Genomic DNA, 19,255 nt, shown 5'->3' with positions numbered 1-19,255 from the left:
TAATGGTACGTCTACAAGGTTCTGGGAGGATACCTGGCTAGGGGATACGCCATTGGCGGTTCAGTATCCTTCTCTCTACAGTATTGTTCAACGAAGAGATGCGACCGTTCAGACGGTGTGTCAGTCCACGCCTCTACATGTAAGCTTCAGGAGAGCTTTAGCCGGTAACCGTTGGGAAGCTTGGCTCCATCTTGTGAGAAGACTGATGGAGGTTCAACTTTCTCAGCGCCCAGATCGGTTATGTTGGAAGCTTACGACAAATGGAGTTTTTACGGTTAAATCTATGTACGTGGATATCATTAACTCTAGTTCTATTCCAAAGTCGAAACATGTATGGCAAGTCAAAGTCCCTTTGAGAGTTAAAGTGTTCATGTGGTTTGTGCATAAACAAATCATTTTAACTAAGGACAACTTGATTAAACGCAACTGGAATGGATCTAGTCGGTGTAGCTTTTGTGATACAGATGAAACTATTAAACACCTCTTTCTCGATTGTCCTACGGCAAAAATTTTATGGCAGTCAGTGACAATAGCCTTTAATATTACTCCTCCACAGAATATTAATACGTTATTCGGAACGTGGTTGGATGGGATTGAGCCCCGTACAGCGAGACACATTCGTGTTGGAGTATGTGCGTTATTATGGGCTATATGGAATTGCAGAAATGATTTAGTCTTTAACAGAACATCCAACACTCATTTTTTGCAGGTTATATTCCGAGCCATTGCGTTGATCCGTATGTGGTCATTACTCACTCCGACGGAGGCCAGGGAGCGTTTGGTTACTGGATCTATCCGATGGGAGATGGTTGCACAGGATATCTTCACCCGGTTTGGATGGCGGTCATGTAATAGGATAGGCAATTAGTTTTCCTATCTTTCTCTTGCCGTCCGGCTGTGGCATTTGTTTTGCTTCTTCAGCGCTCTGTGAGCTGCTTTTTTTGAGAATTTTAGACTTGTGTTGAACCTTTTTGTTTTTTAATAAAGGTGGCCGTATGCATCTTTCCGATGCAGAGGCCGGGGAAGTCCCCCTTTTCCAAAAAAAATAAAATAAATCAGCAAGCTCTAGGTCTTCCCTATAGTTCTGTTTCTGTAAATGATTTTCTTTGGGAAGCTTTTTCTTCCTTGGTCAGGTTATCGGCAAAGCATAAGTCCTTGATGAGATAACTAATTATGTCCAAGCTTTGGAACATCAAATTGAGGTATGCTAAGTCACGATTCTCACTTCTGTGGAATTGTGTTACCCTCTATAGTTCAGTTAATAATACTCCCTCCAAAGAATGCTCTTATATTATGGAGTGGAGGGAGTAGTTTTTTTCCTAGCTTTTGGAGCTGTAATTGCTGGTGGAGACATCAGACATACATTTAGGGAGACCGCTGTGCGCAGTGCTTTTTTGTTTTGGCCTTCGGATTAAGGACGGTTCCTCGTGTATTCACGACTTTCATGTATCCCATGGATTTCTGTAGCCGATAATCATTCGTAAGATGAACGCGGAACTGATTTTTTTTCATGAAACCTGTCAGGATGTGAAAGCTTAAAAACATTTTCTTTTTTGAGTTTTTTTGTTTAGTTTCCAAAGCTTGAACTTCTCACAGGCTTCTCTTCATGAATACTGCGGATTTATGCATGTTCCCTGAGTAGCAGAGCAGTTGGTTTATCGGGTTACCCTGTATGTTTGGTGTCGCCTGAGATCGGATGGACTTGGATCTTTGGGACGGTTCTCGTCTTTCCAAAGTTGGTTCTACAACGCCAAGAAGATGCTCTGATAAAAAGCTTCTTCCCACCGAAAAAGGTTCAGTAAAGAACTCTGGTTCTCTTTTATTGGATAGGGTATAAGGCCGAATTTCGCTCGTAGTTCCATCGAAAAAAAAATCCACAAATTTGACCGTCTCAACAAATGTAGTAATTGTGAAACACCCAGAGGGTTCATGCTGGAACAGCTCTTGGTCATTCATCATTTGCACCGCTCCTGAAGCCATGCATATGTCTGCCTGCTCGCTTCTGAGCTGCTTCAGCTTTCCATTCAGCTTCTTCTGCACCCTAAAGTTGAGAAGAAACAAGGTGCTAGTACGATCAATGATACCTTATTCAGGACGAGAAGCAAAGAAGAACCAGTTTTGTACTTTCTCCGTCACATAATATAATTGGGAGATTGAGATCATAAGCAGCCCGTGCACACAAAACCTCAAATAGCACAACACCAAAGGAATATACATGGGATTTCTCTGTGAGTTTGCAAGAGCGGTAAAACTGAGGATCGACGTAATCCTTATATATTGTACGTGTGAGATTATGCGGCACCGAGACTTCACATGGAACCTTCGCAACCAATCTCTCATCCAGGAGAATGTTCGTCGTCGACACATAATTGGGGATGAAGGAACACTCGTGAAGGTAATGCAGGGCATGAGCAGCACCTATGCAAATCTCTAAACGCTGCCTCCAACTAAGAGGTGGCTCCTCGGTGTTGTTAGCGTAAAGGTTCTCACGCAGGGTGCCACGAGCCATGTAATCGTAGATCAGTATCATCTCGTTTTCCTCTTTGCAGTAACCGACCAATGGTACGAGATGATCGTGACGGAGCTTTGCCATCATCGCTATCTCTGTCTGGAAGTCACTTCCATCATAGTCAACACTGCCACGTTTGACAGCCACCTTGGTTGGACCCCCATAAATCACTCCATAGTAAACTCTACGATGTATACCCTGACCAAGAAGGTGTGAGTTATCAAAGTTTCTTGTCGCAGTTGCGTGACTGAGCTAGAAGATTGCTGGTTGTTTAGAGCAGCTGGCTTGTTCCTCCACCCCCAAGGAAAAATAGTTGGTGTTTGTTTTCCTTGAACTTGAGTTTTCTTAAGTGCCCGAAGACATTCTGCCACGTCTGTCATCTCAGGGCGTCTATCCATCTCCATCCTCAAACATTGTCCTGCCAGCTCTGCAACCCCTTCAAGAACCTTCATGTTGTTCTGGCTTGAGATTTCAACATCGAACAGATCTCTCACCCTTCTCTTCCCTGTCGCAAGAGCTTGGGTGAAACATTCAACTATGCTGGTCCCCCCATTTCTTGTTGTTGCCTTTTTCTTTGTGATCAATTCAACCAGAACAATTCCGAAACTGTAAACATCACTCTTCTAGGTGAGATGCCCGCTGCGGGCAAACAAAGGGTCCGTGTAACCTATGCTCCCTATTACACGATCAGTGAAAAGGGTCGAGTCTGTGTTCACAAGTCTTGATATTCCAAAGTCGGATACTTTTGCATTGAAGTTGTCATCTAATAGTATATTGGCAGGCTTGATATCACCATGAATGACCTGAGTATACATTTGTGAATGCATGTAACACAGTGCCTCTGAACACTCCACCGCGATCCGCAGTCGTGTATCCAACGTGATGGGAATGCATTCATGATGAAGAACATCGCTGAGATTCCCTTTGGATATGTACTCACTGACAATCATTAGGGCATTTTCCTCGGCACAGTAGCCTATGAGCCTAACTACATTCTTGTGGTTGATTTCACAGTGGACTTTCAGCTCTTTGGCAAAATTTTCCTCTTCATTACGGATAAATCTCTTGACTGCAACTGTTCTTCCATCTTGGAGAACACCTTTGCAAACTTCTTCGAAGCCGCCTTTTCCAATGATAGTTTCATAGTTGCTGGTAATTCTTCTTATCTCATCCTCTGTGAAGGATTTTTTGTTATGATTGCTATGTGATAACCACTTTGATCTGTCATCCCTTTGGATCATATCTGGTACCATACTTTCTCGAAGGTCCATCTTATATGAAAGAAAAGTAGCAAAGACTGCGTATACCAGTTAGCCTTGACTAGTACATGCTGGATGCATCAACTTGACCTGAAAAATAGTTGCCAAAAATGTGAAACTCAGATCTCAGATAACCAGAGTTATCAACAACATAGAAGTAATTTGCAGAATCAATGATTGGCAAGTGATTTGTGGTCATATAAGATGTCCACGTACTGACAAAAACATTGACGTGCGTATACAAAATAGTTTTTCATAAAAGATCTCCTCTGGCTGCCGAAGGGTAGGAAGTTGACCAAAGATGGGGTATGAGTCGATTTGAGCCCAACACGTAAATGAAAGAATAAGAGTGCTCGATTTTCGCCAATTTAATCATAGACCATGTTCTCTAGATGATGAAGAATAAATATTGTCTGGTTTAATTATAATAAACCTAGGTGAGTAGGTGTCTAGCGATTAGAGGCGTCGTGTTGTAATCACCAGGTGTCGCCCTTCTTAGGGCTTGTACAAACTCTTCTTTCATCTATGCAGTGAGACACTGTGCCTTTGCGTTTTCCTAGGTTGGTTCTTCAGTAATTTGCACAAAATTGTTTAATTTTGTTGGTGGACTTCATCAATGGAGGGAATTGCACCCACAAGGGAAGGGCGAGACTGTGGGTAGGAGATAGCAAAATTAATCATTATTGTTGAGTTCTGCCGTGGTAGTAACTGGAGCTTCAGGGTAGGCACTGGGTAATTCTGCATCCAGGTGCAAACCAAACGAAAAGCAGTCAAGTGCTTTCTGACAGGGAGAATGGATAACACTAGGAGGACAGGTGGAAACCAATTGATGCATAGAACCAAAGATCTGGAATGTCAAAATGCAAACCTGTGGAAAGCTACCCACTGAAGCAACTACAAAAATTCAGTACGGTTTAAAGATGGTGACGGTTGAGCCCAGCATACCTCTTAGGAATCGATGCGGCAATACAGTTTATGAATCGTCTTTCTCATGGCTGGCAGGCTTGTTGTAGCACACATCGCCATGGATTGGATCTGGAAGGAGGAGCAGAACGAGTCGGCTCTCGTGAAGAGACCTGGTCTGTGAAGGTTGAGGGGCAGAAATGAGTCAGCTATCAATCATCAAAATGGAAAATGAAAACAGCCTTTCACGGGCATTAACTCCATGGTCTGACTCTGGCTGTCCATGTCGTGAACCAATGCTCCAACTTGGAACTTCCAAAACCAGTACCTTTGGAATAATATTTTTTCAAGAATGCCTGGAATTATTCTGACCACGGGTTTTAGATCGTGAATCTAGCTCCAGTGTAGATCCATTTTTGCCATGTCAGTAACGGAGAGATTTGAGGTTGTTCCAACTGAAAATTACCTGGCCGCCATGGGGGATCCTCCCCCTGCGCCTGCAGCGGGCCGTCTCCTCTCACCCGCCGTGCCCAGATGCTCACAGCCACGCCCGCCGTGGAAACTTATACAGACGCCGCGTATCCAACAGCCAAAAACCTTGTTTTCTTAACGCAGTACAGACGGTGCTCCCTCCCGTCCTTTTTACTCTGCATATTAAAATTGTATTAAGTCAAACTTTGTAAACTTTAACCAAATTTATATTAAAAAAAATTAACATCTACAATACCAAATATATATACTATGAATCTACATTTCATAATGAATCCAATAATGTTAATTTGACATTGTGAATGTTCATACTTTTTTCTATAATTTTGATCAAAGTAGAGATGCTTTAACTTCAGACAAAACTTATATGCAGACTAAAAAGAACCAGAGGGAGTATATACTTGCATATATTCATCCTTACAAACATGCGCACACATATCATAGTTTTGTGAGCACCTCTAAAAAACTGAGCCGGTATATCATCCTGAGATTTACAAAGTCACCGTAGGCGTCTTGTAGTCGACGGAAACGCCCCCTCCCACTGAACGCACATCGCCAGAAATTCTGAAATAAATGCGAGCACCAGGCCCTCGTAGTCGACAAGATTTGAACTCATGATGAGCTGGGGATACCACCGTCCTCCTAACCATCTAAGCACAGGTTGGTTCGCCTAAAAATGCCTTTTAGAGGACATCGAAAAGCGTATTTTTTCTTTAGACCCTAATAAACAAATGTTTGAATTTTAAGCATGGATAGATTGGTCTATAAAACATGATTTCGTGGACCTATGTGATGTGGAAACTAGGATTTTCACTTTGAAGTCACATAGGATGAAGGTTGGAGGATGTCCGCTTAAATTGGCATGCTCCTTCAGTGGCCGAAGTTGTGCCTGATATCTTTCGCAACAAAGGCTTTAAAGTTAGTAATTCATGAAAAAGGCAACATTTCTTCAACGCGGAGGGAGTAGCAGCAAATAATAGTTTCGGCCTATAAAATATAATCCACATTTGAAGAAGAAACTTGGATGGAGATGAAGGTATCATCAGTAATATCAGTTTGGAGATATACTTGAAAGGTTGCAGACTGCCTAACATGATATTTTTTTTATATGCGGATTCATGATTGTTCCTCATATATTTCATTGGTTTCTCCAACCGGCAAGCATTTGTAAGATGATTAGATGAATGGGACATATCATTTGCAGGTCTCTTGCCAAAGCTTTACACTTTTTTTTAGCGTTTTTTGGGACGCTAATCCCCGGCGAACGTTCGCTGGCACACATGGCACTTACGAACACGCGGGGCGGCATTTCTAGTGCTATGGATGGCGACCGTTTTCAGAAAAATCATGACAGTCTTTACTCTTCAGTGCAATATCTGTAGTGCCGTTATTTGGATGTGGATCGTGTGTTTCTGGGTGTTCGCAAGATATCATTACCTTTTTTTTCCTCATTTTCGACTCAAAGCATAAACTTTTATCCTTCAAGGTTGTGAGATTTGCACATTGTTCCCTCGGCAGCAACAACAATAGCAGCATCAGCACTAGCACTTGGTTTTTAATGGGATCACCCTATCTATATATGTCACCTTGTGATGATGATTGGGGCATGATGACCCGGTCCGGCCGAAACCCTCCCCAAAACCCCGGCCCGCCCGAAATCCCGCTTTTGCCCACGCGCTTCCGTTACCTCGCCCCACGCGAAATCCCCTTTCTGCCCCCTCACTCCTCCCCCTTTTCCCCGTGAGCCCGTGACCGGCCCGGCCCCCTCCCCTCCCGCCCCTGCCCCTCGCCGCCGATCCGACGCTCCGCCGCCAAAATCTCGCCGGAGATGGCCGCCTCCTCGCCGCCGGAGCAGGATCCTCCGCGCGAGCCCCCGCCGCCCGAGGCGGAGGCCGCCGCGCCGCCGGCGAGGAGGACGCGCCCGCCGCGCGCGTGCAGCCGCCCCCTCGCGCCGTCCGCGCCCTACCCCACGCCCCCGCCGCGGCGGCCGGGCCCGGGCCGCCGGAGGAAGATCGCGGAGGAGGAGCCCGAGGAGCCGGAGCCGGACGCGCCGCAATGCCGCGTCGTGACGCCGCTCGTCGCGGAGCCCGCGGACCCCGGCGAGCTGCCGCGGTGGAGGCTGCGGGGCATGTGGGAGCTCGCCTCCGTCCTCAACTTCCTCCAGGTGAGCGCTCCCGATCGCGTTCCGCTGCCTGGGCCTTCTCCTCTAGGGTTTAGGGTTTAGCATTCGGAGTTTGACCCTCGGCGCGGTTGCTCTGCTCCGGCCTCCGGAGCTGCAGGTGTTCCGGCCATTGCTCAACATCGCGGTGGAGTTCACGGCGGAGGAGCTGGAGGACGCCCTCATAGTGCCCAATGGCACATTGGAAGGCTTGCATGTGCCGCTATTAAGGGTGAGCCTGATGTTGGGAAATGTTGCAACAACATCACACATTCTCCTCCATAGAACCAGTGCTCAAATAATAATTGATAAGCTTGTCAAATATTACAGGAGTACATAGCTTCTTAGTGTTTCTTATTTGCATTTTGCAGTCGATTCCTCCTGTAGCTCGAATGTCCATGGCAGACGGAAAATGGGTGACTGTGTTATGTAGAAAATTGAAGGACTGGTGGCATCTGGTATGTGATTTGTTCATTGTCAAGAACAATTTTGCAATAGGGGTAGTGCTGCATTTGGTTAATGAGCTAAAAATAAAGGCATGATCTTCAGGTTGCAGAAGGCAATCTACCAATCGTTGCCTCACATGGGTGAGTTCTGTGCCCAAGCAATTCCTCACCTGAATCCCTTGCTACAATTGAATATTGGATGACTTATTGTTTTCCGTTTCTCAGAGCGGAAATTGAAACGTACAAGGAACTTGAGCCAGCGACTCGATTAATGATCCTGAAAGCAATATGTGACATACGTTGTGAGGTGTGTGCCCCTAATTTTCGTGTGGAACATTTGCAGTGATAGTGGTGAGCCTCACAGTGTTATGTTATCATATGAAACAAAACCCACATTCTAGGTTGTTTATCTAGCAGCTAATGGTAACATATGAATGTTGGTGCTTCGTCTGCATTTAATCTATGAAAGGTTACTTGTAGTCGGCCTCCTGCTAAATAGTCAGTAATATCTGTGGTCAATAACAATTACATAGGAATGTTCGTATATGTTATTAAAAGCTGCCTGATGTACTCGCAAAAGTCAGATTTAATAATGCATATGTTTGCAGCCTAGTGATAGGTCTGGGCATGCGACTTACAGTTATCTAAACATATGACCAGTGATTTGAGTATTGCTCTGCAATCTACATGTGCACCTGCTTGATGTATTCATTACTCAATTGCATATCGAGTCTGCTAATCTGCATAAGCGATTAGTGATTCTCTGAATGTTCACTAACCGCTGTTTAGAACAGTGGCATGAATTACCTGCTGTTTTACACATCTCTTTCTGGACATATTTCATCTCCACATGTTAAACTGTGAGTGGTAATGGATTTAATGACATATTTTTGATGTAATCCTGTGTGGATGAAATATGTGGTTCCTAGCAAGGCCCAGGAAGTGTTTTGTTGTATCTCCCACGTGTGTACAACACCTCTGTGAGCATGTAAATGCTCCCAATATCTTCATGGTTGTAATTGTTAAGAGATGTCTACAACTAGCTGCAAATGTCTGTCATCGTTAAGTTTTCTGGTCATGAGTGCTTCAAGATTGATAAATAATTGTTGACATATTAACTGATAGGATACAGTTATTTTGCAGCAAGAGGATGTTCGGATCTTCGTAGATAGTTGTCTAAAAAAGGGTTATCAGCTCCGTGATTTCTCTAAAGAACGAATTGGGGGAGATTCCCATGGAATCTCATACTGGTGGGCAAAAGACAACTTTTAATTCTGAAATGAATCTTAAGCACCTTGTTGTGACCAAGGTCAATTCTAATCAAGCAATGCACTATAGGTATGATGAAGATCCGATTCTCGGGCATCGATTATATCGTGAAATTAGACAAGTGGAGTATGTGAAGGAGCAAACAAGAAAATCTAAACGAAAGGGGTTCTTAGGTGTTCCAGTTGTATCCTATCAGTGGGAGACTGTCGCGACAAACTTTGTTGAATTTGAAGCAGCAGCAGTAAGTTTAAACTTTCGAGTTAATCATATGCATTTTTTAGGTCCTCTGTTACTGAATGGAGTCCTGGAATTGTTCCTCTGAATGGAGTTGAATCAGACACACTTACACGCACACAGTAGCACCCACAAGGCAAATGCGCTTTCTGTGAGCATCATTTGACATCTTCTGTTGCTACTGATGCATGGTGCTGGCATGATTTTCTCTGAAAAGCATATTGAGCATGCATGGAAACAGGATCAATTAATTGGTCAATCTCTGTGCTTGTGTATCATTAGTAGCTTGGTGGCAACTATTCACACTTGGGCTTGCTTTTCTTAGATATTGCTGATTTTGATTCTTGTGTGACATATGTTCGCGACAAGATTAAATTAAAGGCAGATGTGATCAAGGGCCTTCCAGAACCAATTTAGATAACATCAACATGTACTCCAGTATTTAACTATTTGTTGGTGCATGTTGTGCAACATAACTGAGAGGGAGGGAGGATACGAGCATGTGCAAAAGTGTGCTCTGTCAGGTGTCCACCTTACAATGCCCTATGTAATATTCCGACATCTGCAACCATCTAATGCTGTGGGCAGAGATAACCAAGGTCCCCAAGTACATCAAAGGTTACTGACTTTAGTGAGAGACGCACTGGAAGAGCTTACCCAAATAAAAATGCGAACTTTTGGCATCAAATGGCATAAAATATTCTTGTGAAGTAGTTTTAGATCTCTTACTCTTACGAAAATTCTATGGAAGTTCACTGATATTAGTTATTTTCTTTCAATCTTATATGTAGGAAAAACTCTTTTCAAGTAGTAACAGGACAGAGGTCTCACTTGGAAAGAAGTTGAAGCTCAATTATCTCCCAGAGATGGAAAAGACTCACAAGGTATTCAACTGCTCCTCTAAAGGAGTTCAAATTATCTGCCTAGAGTACAATAACTGCCTATTTAACATGTGAGAAATCCTCTTGCAGAAGAAGGAGAAGCTGCTAAAAAAGCAACAAAGAGAAGCCCTTCTCCTTAATAGCTACTTGACATTTGATAGATTCACCTCTGGCCGCTCCCATCGTGAAAGAAAGCGTGTCACCTATACTTTCGGTAAGCTTAAGACTAAAGTTGACACTGCTATTAATTAGTTGTCCTAATATGGTAGCATTTCCTCCATTACGTGTTTACCGGCTGTTATAGTTTCTTGTTCATTTAGCCAACCCTTCACATTAGATGTTTCATTGGCATTTCATGCTTTAGCATCACCGTAATGATCGAGAAGATGGAAGGGCTGCACAGCTTTCTTTGGTAGAGAAGAGATCAGGGATGAGAATGACCTTCTTTTGTTTATTGATTCTTGCCTATCTTCAAATGGCATGTGGCAGTACATTGGATGGGTAGAGTACCTTAACAACCATAAACTAATCGTAGCCTATCAAACAGAAACTAATTGCTAACTTCCTAGCAATAGGATTCTTATCTTTATTTTGGTTGAGCGCGGCCTGAATTAGGGCTAGCTTCTATAAAGGCTTTCATCCACACCTTCATATGAGAAATACTGTGCACATAAGTGTCATGTCAATAATGTCTGAACCTGCTAAGCTTAGTTACATAGTTGCAAATCTGTTGTCTCGCTAGTTTATTATGCGCAGAAGAATAGTTAAGTTGGGATGCACTTTCTGTAGCTGATTAGCTGTTCTTACTGATATGCTTTAAGAAAGGCATCTGTAATGTCTCAGCACTTATGAATAATAAATGTCAGCAAGCTATTCCCAGTAACTTGTATAAACCCCTCTACTGAAGTTATGATACCACTGCAATTGTACATAAAAATCTTTTAGACTAAATAATATTTCCATGCCATTTTTTGCATTGGATAGTTCATAGTTCCCATTGGAACAAGATCAAAGGTATATACAGATTTACTGTTCTCCTAACGAGAAACTCTTTCCTTACCATGCAGATGATTATGACCGTTCAATAAATGAGGCCCTAAAAGCAATAAAGTAGGTGAATCATCTACGCTCCATAGTTCCATTAAAGGATATTTTATAAACAACGAAACTCATGACACAAGTTTCTGTACTCTTATATTGACAGGAAAAGTGAGAACCCTGTTCATGTGGTTGCCACTACCAACAGAGGAGTACTTGTCCCAACACGAGAGGCATCAAGTAATGGTACGTTAGCTGGACCCTCACCTGTATGTAATGGACGGCGTGGAGAATCTCCACTGAAGTCATATAGCTACCAAGGGAGTGGTGGTGAGGAAAAGGCTGAGACCCTTGATCGTAGGTAACTCCTTTAACTCTTGATGTTGAGCTGATCCTTTGCCAAAGCTTATATCAGCATATAAACATGCATTGTTCAAATTATAGGTCTCGTCAAAGAAAAAGATCTCAAAGATACACAACAGACTTTGTTGAGAATGTCTCGGACATCGACACGAACTTTGACAGTGATGGCGATATCATGGGTGAAGCTGTCTATGACGAGGAGTATCTTAGAAGTCGAGAACAACCCAAGGCAAGTACTTCAGAGTACGATGGAGAGTTTCGATCAGAAGACCAAGCGGAGTATTCTTTGAGCAGTGAAGATGAAGAGGGGATTCAACGGTCCAAAAGGTTGCCAAGCCGCAGCCCTCAAGGGACCAGGCTGAAATCCATGGATGTAATCCAAACAGGCATCAAGCGAAATAAGCGTTCTGCCCGGCCCCATATGAACCATCAGCGATGCTCTGGTAAAGATTCCGGATTGGGAAAGCCAGGTGAATTGAACACATCTGATCCAGATGCCGGCTCTGGTGCACTAGACAGTGCAAATACCTCAATAAAAAGTCAAGAGCAGCGCCTGCTTCACATAGTGAAGATGCACGCTCCTGGCAGGGAAGAGAGCAAAGTTGGTGGGAGAAGATTCCTCCATCTTAATTTGATTGCACCTGCTGGTGGTTTTGACGGTGCGCCAGTGCGATCTTGACAGCAGAAGACGACCACGGCACACAAATAACAGTCAATAAACATGTTCTACAGCACATTCAGGTGCCCAGAGCTTTTTCTTCTGGTGGAATTGCAGACAAAATCAGGGATGGAGGAGCGTCCATGAGCTGGTGATGCGTCCCTCAACCGCGCCATCAAGCGGAGTACTGCTGGAAGACAGGAGCTGATGAGGAGATGGTCCCTGTGTGCAGCGGCTGGATTTCTCGAACCTTTCTGTATGATACTCGGACGCCGCCGGTGGCGTCCATTGATGCGCCGGTCCGGTCCATTTTTCTGTCTGGCAGCGTGTGTGGCTCCCCTCCACGATGTAGTCATGTACGTGCTCTTTTATTTGGAGATCATGTACTCTAGTCTTATAGGAGCGGCATTGTGTATGTCGCTTTTAGGTGAGGAGGCGGCCTACACTGCTTTGCTGTCATGTGGTGCATGCGGCAATTCTTCTTTTGAACTGCTGGCGCCGCCTGGAAGCTGGAAACTTCTTTTTTTGAGGGATGGAAGCTGGAAACTTGTTCGTAGTAACTGAAAATTGCTTCGGTACGTCCCGTCCTGCGTGAAATGTGCATCCGTGGCCCGTCGTACTTTGTTTCCAAAAAATGGTGTGGTTTTCAATTGCTACCAAGCTCGGTGTCGCTGGCACGTGAGAATAATTTAGTAATGTCACATCTAAGCTCATGTCCACTCTGCTTGTGGTCTATTTTTTTGCTTTATTTTTTTCTTGTTGCTGCATTATATATTTCTAGAAGCTTAGATGTGACATTCTTAAAAAACATTTAGATATGAATTAGACAAACTGATAATTTAATGTGGTGGAGCATACCGAGGCCAGCGAAAAGTACAGCGCAATCGCGCCAGCATTACTATCGCGTGGCACATGAGTTACATGTATTCTTTTCTAACTTTGAGATCGATCATATTTCCAAACATGCATTTCAATTTGTTGTGTGCGGCTTGTGCAGATTCTTCCATGACCGTAAATTAAAAGGTGACCGATTGCTGTAAAAATTGCTACTCCCCACCAAATCAAAGTGAGGCTGTAAAGAAAGAGTAGAGACAGCAGACCTATTTGGCTATTCCCTTCCTTCCGCCGCGTACTTGTTCTTGGAGCACACCGCCAGGGCATCCATTCTGAGTTTCGTCGGTGAGCTCATGGAGTCTCCTCCCCACTACCTGCCGCTCAGAAGGCCGGTGGCGTGAAGGGATCCCGGTGCCTCTGTTTTGGCTAGTAGTGTAGGTTAGCTTTTTTTTCCTTTCACGGGGGTGGCATTCAGACACATTGGTCTTTCGGGCTTCTATTCATCTTGAGTTCGTCCATCACGACGGAGCGCACACCACGACAGAAGGCCGGTGGCGGGGAGGGATCCCGGTGCCTCTGTTTTGGCTAGTAGTGTAGGTTAGCATTTTTTTTCCTCTCGCGGGGGTGGCATTCAGACAAATTGGTCTTTCGGGCTTCTATTCACCTTGAGTTCGCCCATCACGACGGAGCGCACACGTAGATTCCTGACGTATTTTTGGAGCGGTGAGGTTAGGGTTTCTCGTTTTGTGTGCACGATGATGATATTTGGTGTTAGGCGCTTCAAATCGATTCAAGGGTTCAATGACGACGATTGCTACTATGGGGCGTCGGTCCTTAGGGGATGTGCACGAAGACTTTCGAGCTGTCATCGATAAGGTTAAGCCGTAACTTGCAGGACATCATGTACCGGTAACAACATTTATTAAAACCTGTCCATGCAAACGACAATTTAAGACATAGTCCATTGTTCACTTGTGGACGAACTTGCTTTGAGAACCCACACCTGGTGAGGGCGATAATGTTTTTGTGGAGCGACTCGGTATGTTTTCTCACTTGTAATTGACTACTCCCTCTGTAAACTACTTGCTCCGTCGGTGTTTGTTAGGCCCATTTTTATTTTGAGTCAAAGTCTGATCATGAATTTAACTAAAAGATATAAACTATATGTCACAAAAAGTACACCTTAGAAAATCTTGCAAGTACAAATCGAACAATATACTTTGGGTAGCATATAACATCCTAACGGGTTTGACGATCCGTTTACGAGGAGTGAGATGAAAGCAAGAGAGAAGCTCAAGAGCTGACGCGTTGGCTCTTCGGCCGGCGAGAGGGCGTTGGCAAGGCCTCCCATCCCAGCCGCCTTGGCCGTGAATTTCCAGTCCTCAGAAAAATGATACTCCCTCCTTCTATTTATATAGGGCTTAATGCGTTTTTCAAGACCGTCTTTGACTGTTGATAAGGTTAATAGTACATGAGATGTATAATGTGGAAATTATATCATTAGAAGCTTTTTCACGTACAAATTTGGCGGTATATTTTGTGTAAATTGCATGTCATATATTATTGCTCTAACATTTGGTTAAAGTTAGTCTTGAAAAACGCATTAGGCCCCATATAGATGGAAGGAGGGAGTAAGAACGAAGGACAATAGGACAGACACAGCACATGCATCAAACCGGAGACGGACGCATGCGATCGATCTGTGTCGCCTGCTCCCGAATTTCCCCGTTCCGCTCGCCGCCGTCTTGGCCGGATCCATCCCGTGACGTCCCTCCGGCCTTTGCTCACGGCGTACATGGATTTGCCAAGAGCCAATTCAGCCTCGCTCAGCGTCACTCATCCTACAAGGATGACCATGATGACGAGTCAGCTATCTTCTCTTACGCCTTTTGGCTTTTGTTTTCTCTCTCGGCTTACACGAGCTCCCTCTTATGCTGATCCTATAACTAACTAATTCTTTTTCCCTCTGAGTACTAGTGTCTTTCCCCCCCTAGAGAAGACTCCTGGTCTCCTGGCTCCCTCCTAGTTAAACCGCCTCTCTTCTCTTCTCTTCTCTTCCGGTCCACCTCCTCTGCAACTGCAACTGCAACTGCGACTGCAAGCTCCGTCGCTGGCATGGCGTCCACGGCTCCTCCGCGGGAGGACCTCATCACGGAGGACGAGGAGCAGCGGCCGCCCCTCACGCGGCCCCTCCTCCGCCGCAGCGCCACCAACAACATCTCCCAGGTGGCCATGGTCGGCTCCAAGGCCTGCCCCATCGAGAGCCTCGACTACGAGTAAGCAACGCAGCCTCCTCATGTGTTCACCCTCTCTCTTTCCCCCCTCTCTACTGGACCGGAGCGCCTCTTCGCGCTTCCATGCCGGGATTCTCCATTGATCCAGCCAGCTAGCTGCCTCCTGAGCTCGTGGCCTGTCATCCCGACTCTCATCCCTTTTGTTGATTGATTCAATTGCGCGGCTCCTCTTCATGAACCGGCCCAGCATCTAGTACCTTGGATCTCCTTGGTCGAATGAGTCCGATCGTCCTCTCAACAACCTCTCTTGTTTTGTTCCTCCAGTTGCCATGCTCATTAGATTTGTCATGTGATGCTTTCTGTCCTCTGCTTCCTCTTGTCTTATCATCAAGAATCTAGCGCGCCTCTCTCTCCTTTTGTTTTCTTCCGTTGGGGTTGCGCTGTCGTGTGTTCATGTTCCATACTCTTTGCCCCACCTGGCATTTTCATCTAGACTAGTACCTGCCAAGCTTGTTGCTGAATGTAACCTGCGCTGCAGGATCATCGAGAACGACCTGTTCGACCAGAACTGGCGGACGAGGGCCAAGGCGGACCAGGTGTGGTACGTGGTGCTCAAGTGGACCTTCTGCTTCGCCATCGGCATCATCACCGGCGTCGTCGGCTTCCTCATCAACCTCGCCGTCGAGAACGTCGCCGGCTTCAAGCACGCCGCCGTCTCCTCCCTCATGGACTCCACCAGGTCTGTTCCCTTTGTTTTTTCTTCGCCGAGCATGCACCAAGACAAATGTTCTTCTGTATCTATGCTTGTCTCCACTGTGAGCAATATTCCATTCAGGCTCACCATGTGTCTGACTGACCGACTGACTGTCCGAGATCGGCTCTGCTCCGCAGCTACTGGACGGCCTTCTGGGTGTTCGCCGGCGCGAACCTGGCGCTGCTGCTGCTGGCGTCGGCGATCACGGCGTCGGTGTCGCCGGCGGCCGGCGGGTCGGGGATCCCGGAGGTGAAGGCGTACCTCAACGGCGTGGACGCGCCCAACATCTTCTCGCTCAAGACCCTCGCTGTCAAGGTGAGACCACATCCTCATCCACCTCAGCATATCACACGCCTCTTCAATTCGTCCAGGGCCGAGCACATGATCCGTCCACCCACCCACGTCCCTCGGTTACTTCTTCTCCAATGATCCATCCATCTGCATCCACCCATACACGTCTGCCACTTGTGCACGTACTCCTGCCTACTAGACCGGGTTTATCCAAAAATAAATAAAAGGAGACGCCATCGATTCCAAATCCTGCACGATCGGAGGAATGATTGATTGTGCAGGTTCCCACCATTGTTTATGATCCATGTGAGCGAAAATAATTTCTACTGCTGCTGCGCCTTCCTTGTAGTCAAAGGACATCATGAATTAGTAGCATTATATATTCTTTAATTTTTGTTTGTTTGGATCTGGTCATCCGTTTACTCAACACCGACGTGGCTTGTCTTATTGGGTGGGGAGGGTATAGGAAATATAGAATGGATCAATCATTTGAGCTGGAATCGTCAGATATCCATCTCACTGAAAGTGACAGGGAAGAGAAGAGGACATGGTTTGCTTGGTTTGGGGTCAGCCGTCCCTCCTCCCGACCATCTAATGGGACGTTCCCGTACAAATCTTAGGATGATTAGAGGTCTATAGTCGGATCTAGCAAATCCGGCCCCTAAAAATTCGTCACGCGTCGATAAACAGTGATACGCCATCCCTCAAATGTCCACGTCCACGACCGAATACTACATTAACAAATCTTTAAACCATATAAAGTATTAACCTAAAAAGTAATAAAGGCATGTACTTCATCTAAGATCACACATATAGCATACGGCTAATTCATTATACATGTCATCGGACTATAAAAATTTGGCATGTTCTGAATATTAGAGCTATGAAAAAAGTTCACGCACGACTTCCCTTGTCCTTGCCGTCTTTTTCACGGTAGATGACGCAAAATGGATCCAGTCAGATATGCTCATTGTCAGAGCTGTCAGATCCATCACTGCCCTCCTCCTTCTATTCCTTTTTTGGGGAGAGGGGGGGGGGCAGTCTGGCGAGGACACGAACCTCTCGGATTTGCTCCTTTTGGAGGGCACGAACCATGCGAGCTTGCCGCTTCACGATGATCCAAGCTCGGAGGGCATTCTCAGTTCTGTCTGACCCAGCCACTACTGTTGTTCGCCACGTCCTCTCCCTTGCCCAGTGGGCAGCCCGCTCCTCGGCGCAGCGATGGTTCGGTCATCTACCGACGTTTACCTCAGACTCGGAGCCCAACATCACTAGGACGAGGCTCTCCCACAGGGGTTGCATCGCTAACCCGGGATTGTTGGCCGCGGTGACACACCTTGAGTTACCGTCGCGGGGCAGATCCAAGCGCCGCTTGCGCGGACGCAATGGATTCATCCGGATCGTCTTGGTCCACGGTCGGGCGGATTCCTCCGAGGAGCACCGGGGAGCCAGGCGGACGACCATCTCCTCCTCGTCCCGTATGAGACGATGTCCAATCGACAGATTTGGACTTGTCAGAGTCGGATCCGCTACCCGACATGTCGAAGGAGGCCGGACATCGTCAGAGAGGAGATAGGGGATGGTGCGATGCGGACTCGAAGTGGTGTGGAGTGGCAAGTGGCTAGGGTTTCGTCTGGATGTGGATAGGGTGGGGATATTTGTGGGGTCTTGCTGGGCCAGCAAGGTTCGTATTCGACGTGGGCCATATCGATATGCCAGCGTGGGCCGTACCCGACACCAAGATATGGGCTAGATATGAGGGGTGTTGGTCAGCCTGGACCTATAGGACCGGTATGATGGGTGCGACTGGGTCGTGATTTCTTGGTCGGTCACTCACCAGGCCATCCGCGTGAATGTGTAGGGGTAGTATAAGGGGTCCGGCTTTAGATGATCTTATATTATTATATCTCATGGCGAAAAAACCTCATTCTAAGAGCATTCTTAGTTATTTACTGCCATAAATATTGTTTAGAGAATTACCAACTAGTCCTTTTCCCAGGATGTAATCCCTCAAATATTTGGAGAGTTACCCCTAAAAAGTTAGCCCTTCAGATCAAGAGTAGAAAAACACCCAAGCTCTTATTTCCCCGTATTCATGGCATAGCCACTGACACACCACCTATCCGCCTCTCCCCAACTATAAAAGCACCCCAAACAGCCCTCATCAACCATAAACCTAGCCGTTGACATCCATTTCTCCCCCAAATTCCCCTGATAGGTGTTGCCCCGACCCCCATCGAGTAACAACCGTCAACGAGATGGCGTTCCGCAAGCCCATGTACTCTCCAATGACTGACGGGTCCAAATCACACCTAAGGTAGTAGAAGCCGTTGCCGCGCGTGAGGCCGACGCCACCACTGGCGCCGACCCAGGGTCCCCTTTAGTGGAGCAGTCGGAGTAGTACACTTGTTAGTCACCCCGACCACCTAATTGGACATTTCAGTGCAAATCTTATTATTATTATTATTATTATTATTATTATTATTATTATTATTATTATTATTATTATTATATAGCACACACAATCAATTTTGATTCAAGAAAAAATGAGAGGAGAAGAGCTCGAAGACAGAGATGGGGGCATCGCAGCGAGCAACACCGAGGCGCGGGAGCGCCAGCGAGGCTGAGCCAGGAGCAACCTGGAGGCGAGGAAGACTCTGAAGATGCGTCATCGATGAAGGGGAATTTGAGGCGACGATTTGGGATGGGCTGCCATACCGAGAAGAATGGTTCGAAAGGGGGCTTAGAAGCAAGGTCGGGGCGATGATACCGCAACATGAGGCGGCGATGTCCGAACGGGAGCACCGCCGGCCACAGGTGGCGTCAACAGTCAATTTGGCCGGTTTTGAATTGAGAGCAATGGGAAAAAGCTATTGACTAAAGTAAGAAGATGAATAGATCAATGCCCAATCGGTGTTTACGCAACTTGACATAT

At 45.9% G+C, this 19,255-nt stretch overlaps 2 protein-coding genes and 1 long non-coding RNA gene across 3 annotated transcripts in view; 2 read left to right on the top strand and 1 right to left on the bottom strand.

Moving 5' to 3' along the window:
- Positions 1-1,833: 1,833 nt before the first annotated feature.
- On the bottom strand, positions 1,834-5,234 carry LOC119303624. The gene is made up of 3 exons (XR_005147959.1): positions 5,138-5,234; positions 4,714-4,849; positions 1,834-3,858 (listed from the first exon to the last, which is right to left on the bottom strand). It is a non-coding gene; the product is annotated as an uncharacterized LOC119303624 (long non-coding RNA).
- Positions 5,235-6,440: 1,206 nt separating this feature from the next.
- Positions 6,441-12,774, top strand: LOC119300259 (DDT domain-containing protein DDR4-like). The gene is made up of 13 exons (XM_037577281.1): positions 6,441-6,513; positions 6,906-7,324; positions 7,440-7,550; positions 7,690-7,776; positions 7,868-7,905; positions 7,990-8,071; positions 8,908-9,014; positions 9,103-9,274; positions 10,059-10,151; positions 10,239-10,362; positions 11,216-11,258; positions 11,353-11,547; positions 11,631-12,774. The coding sequence occupies exons 1-13, from the start codon at positions 6,441-6,443 to the stop codon at positions 12,226-12,228; spliced, it is 2,142 nt and encodes a 713-aa protein (XP_037433178.1). The 3' UTR covers positions 12,229-12,774.
- Positions 12,775-15,004: 2,230 nt separating this feature from the next.
- The window catches only part of LOC119303623 (putative chloride channel-like protein CLC-g), a 7,067-nt gene continuing 2,816 nt past the window's right edge, over positions 15,005-19,255 (top strand). Inside the window, exons 1-3 of the mRNA XM_037580756.1 lie at positions 15,005-15,317; positions 15,814-16,014; positions 16,167-16,344. Coding sequence (XP_037436653.1) covers positions 15,157-15,317; positions 15,814-16,014; positions 16,167-16,344 — 540 coding nt within the window. The 5' untranslated portion in view covers positions 15,005-15,156. The remainder of the gene's footprint in view (positions 15,318-15,813; positions 16,015-16,166; positions 16,345-19,255) is intronic.

Source organism: Triticum dicoccoides, chromosome 5A (assembly GCF_002162155.2).
Source record: "Triticum dicoccoides isolate Atlit2015 ecotype Zavitan chromosome 5A, WEW_v2.0, whole genome shotgun sequence".
In the NCBI taxonomy this organism is placed as follows: Eukaryota; Viridiplantae; Streptophyta; class Magnoliopsida; order Poales; family Poaceae; genus Triticum; species Triticum dicoccoides.
Note: the sequence above shows the minus strand (reverse complement) of the source record. Positions and strands in the feature narration are given on the sequence as shown.

Bases quoted from the DNA above. Each gene is read 5' to 3' on its own strand.
- LOC119300259 (XM_037577281.1), top strand. From the start codon at position 6,441: ATGGCACTTACGAACACGCGGGGCGGCATTTCTAGTGCTATGGATGGC. The intron at 7,777-7,867 runs GTATGTGATTTG...CATGATCTTCAG, and splicing joins TGAAGGACTGGTGGCATCTG to GTTGCAGAAGGCAATCTACC. The intron at 11,548-11,630 runs GTAACTCCTTTA...TTCAAATTATAG, and splicing joins GCTGAGACCCTTGATCGTAG to GTCTCGTCAAAGAAAAAGAT.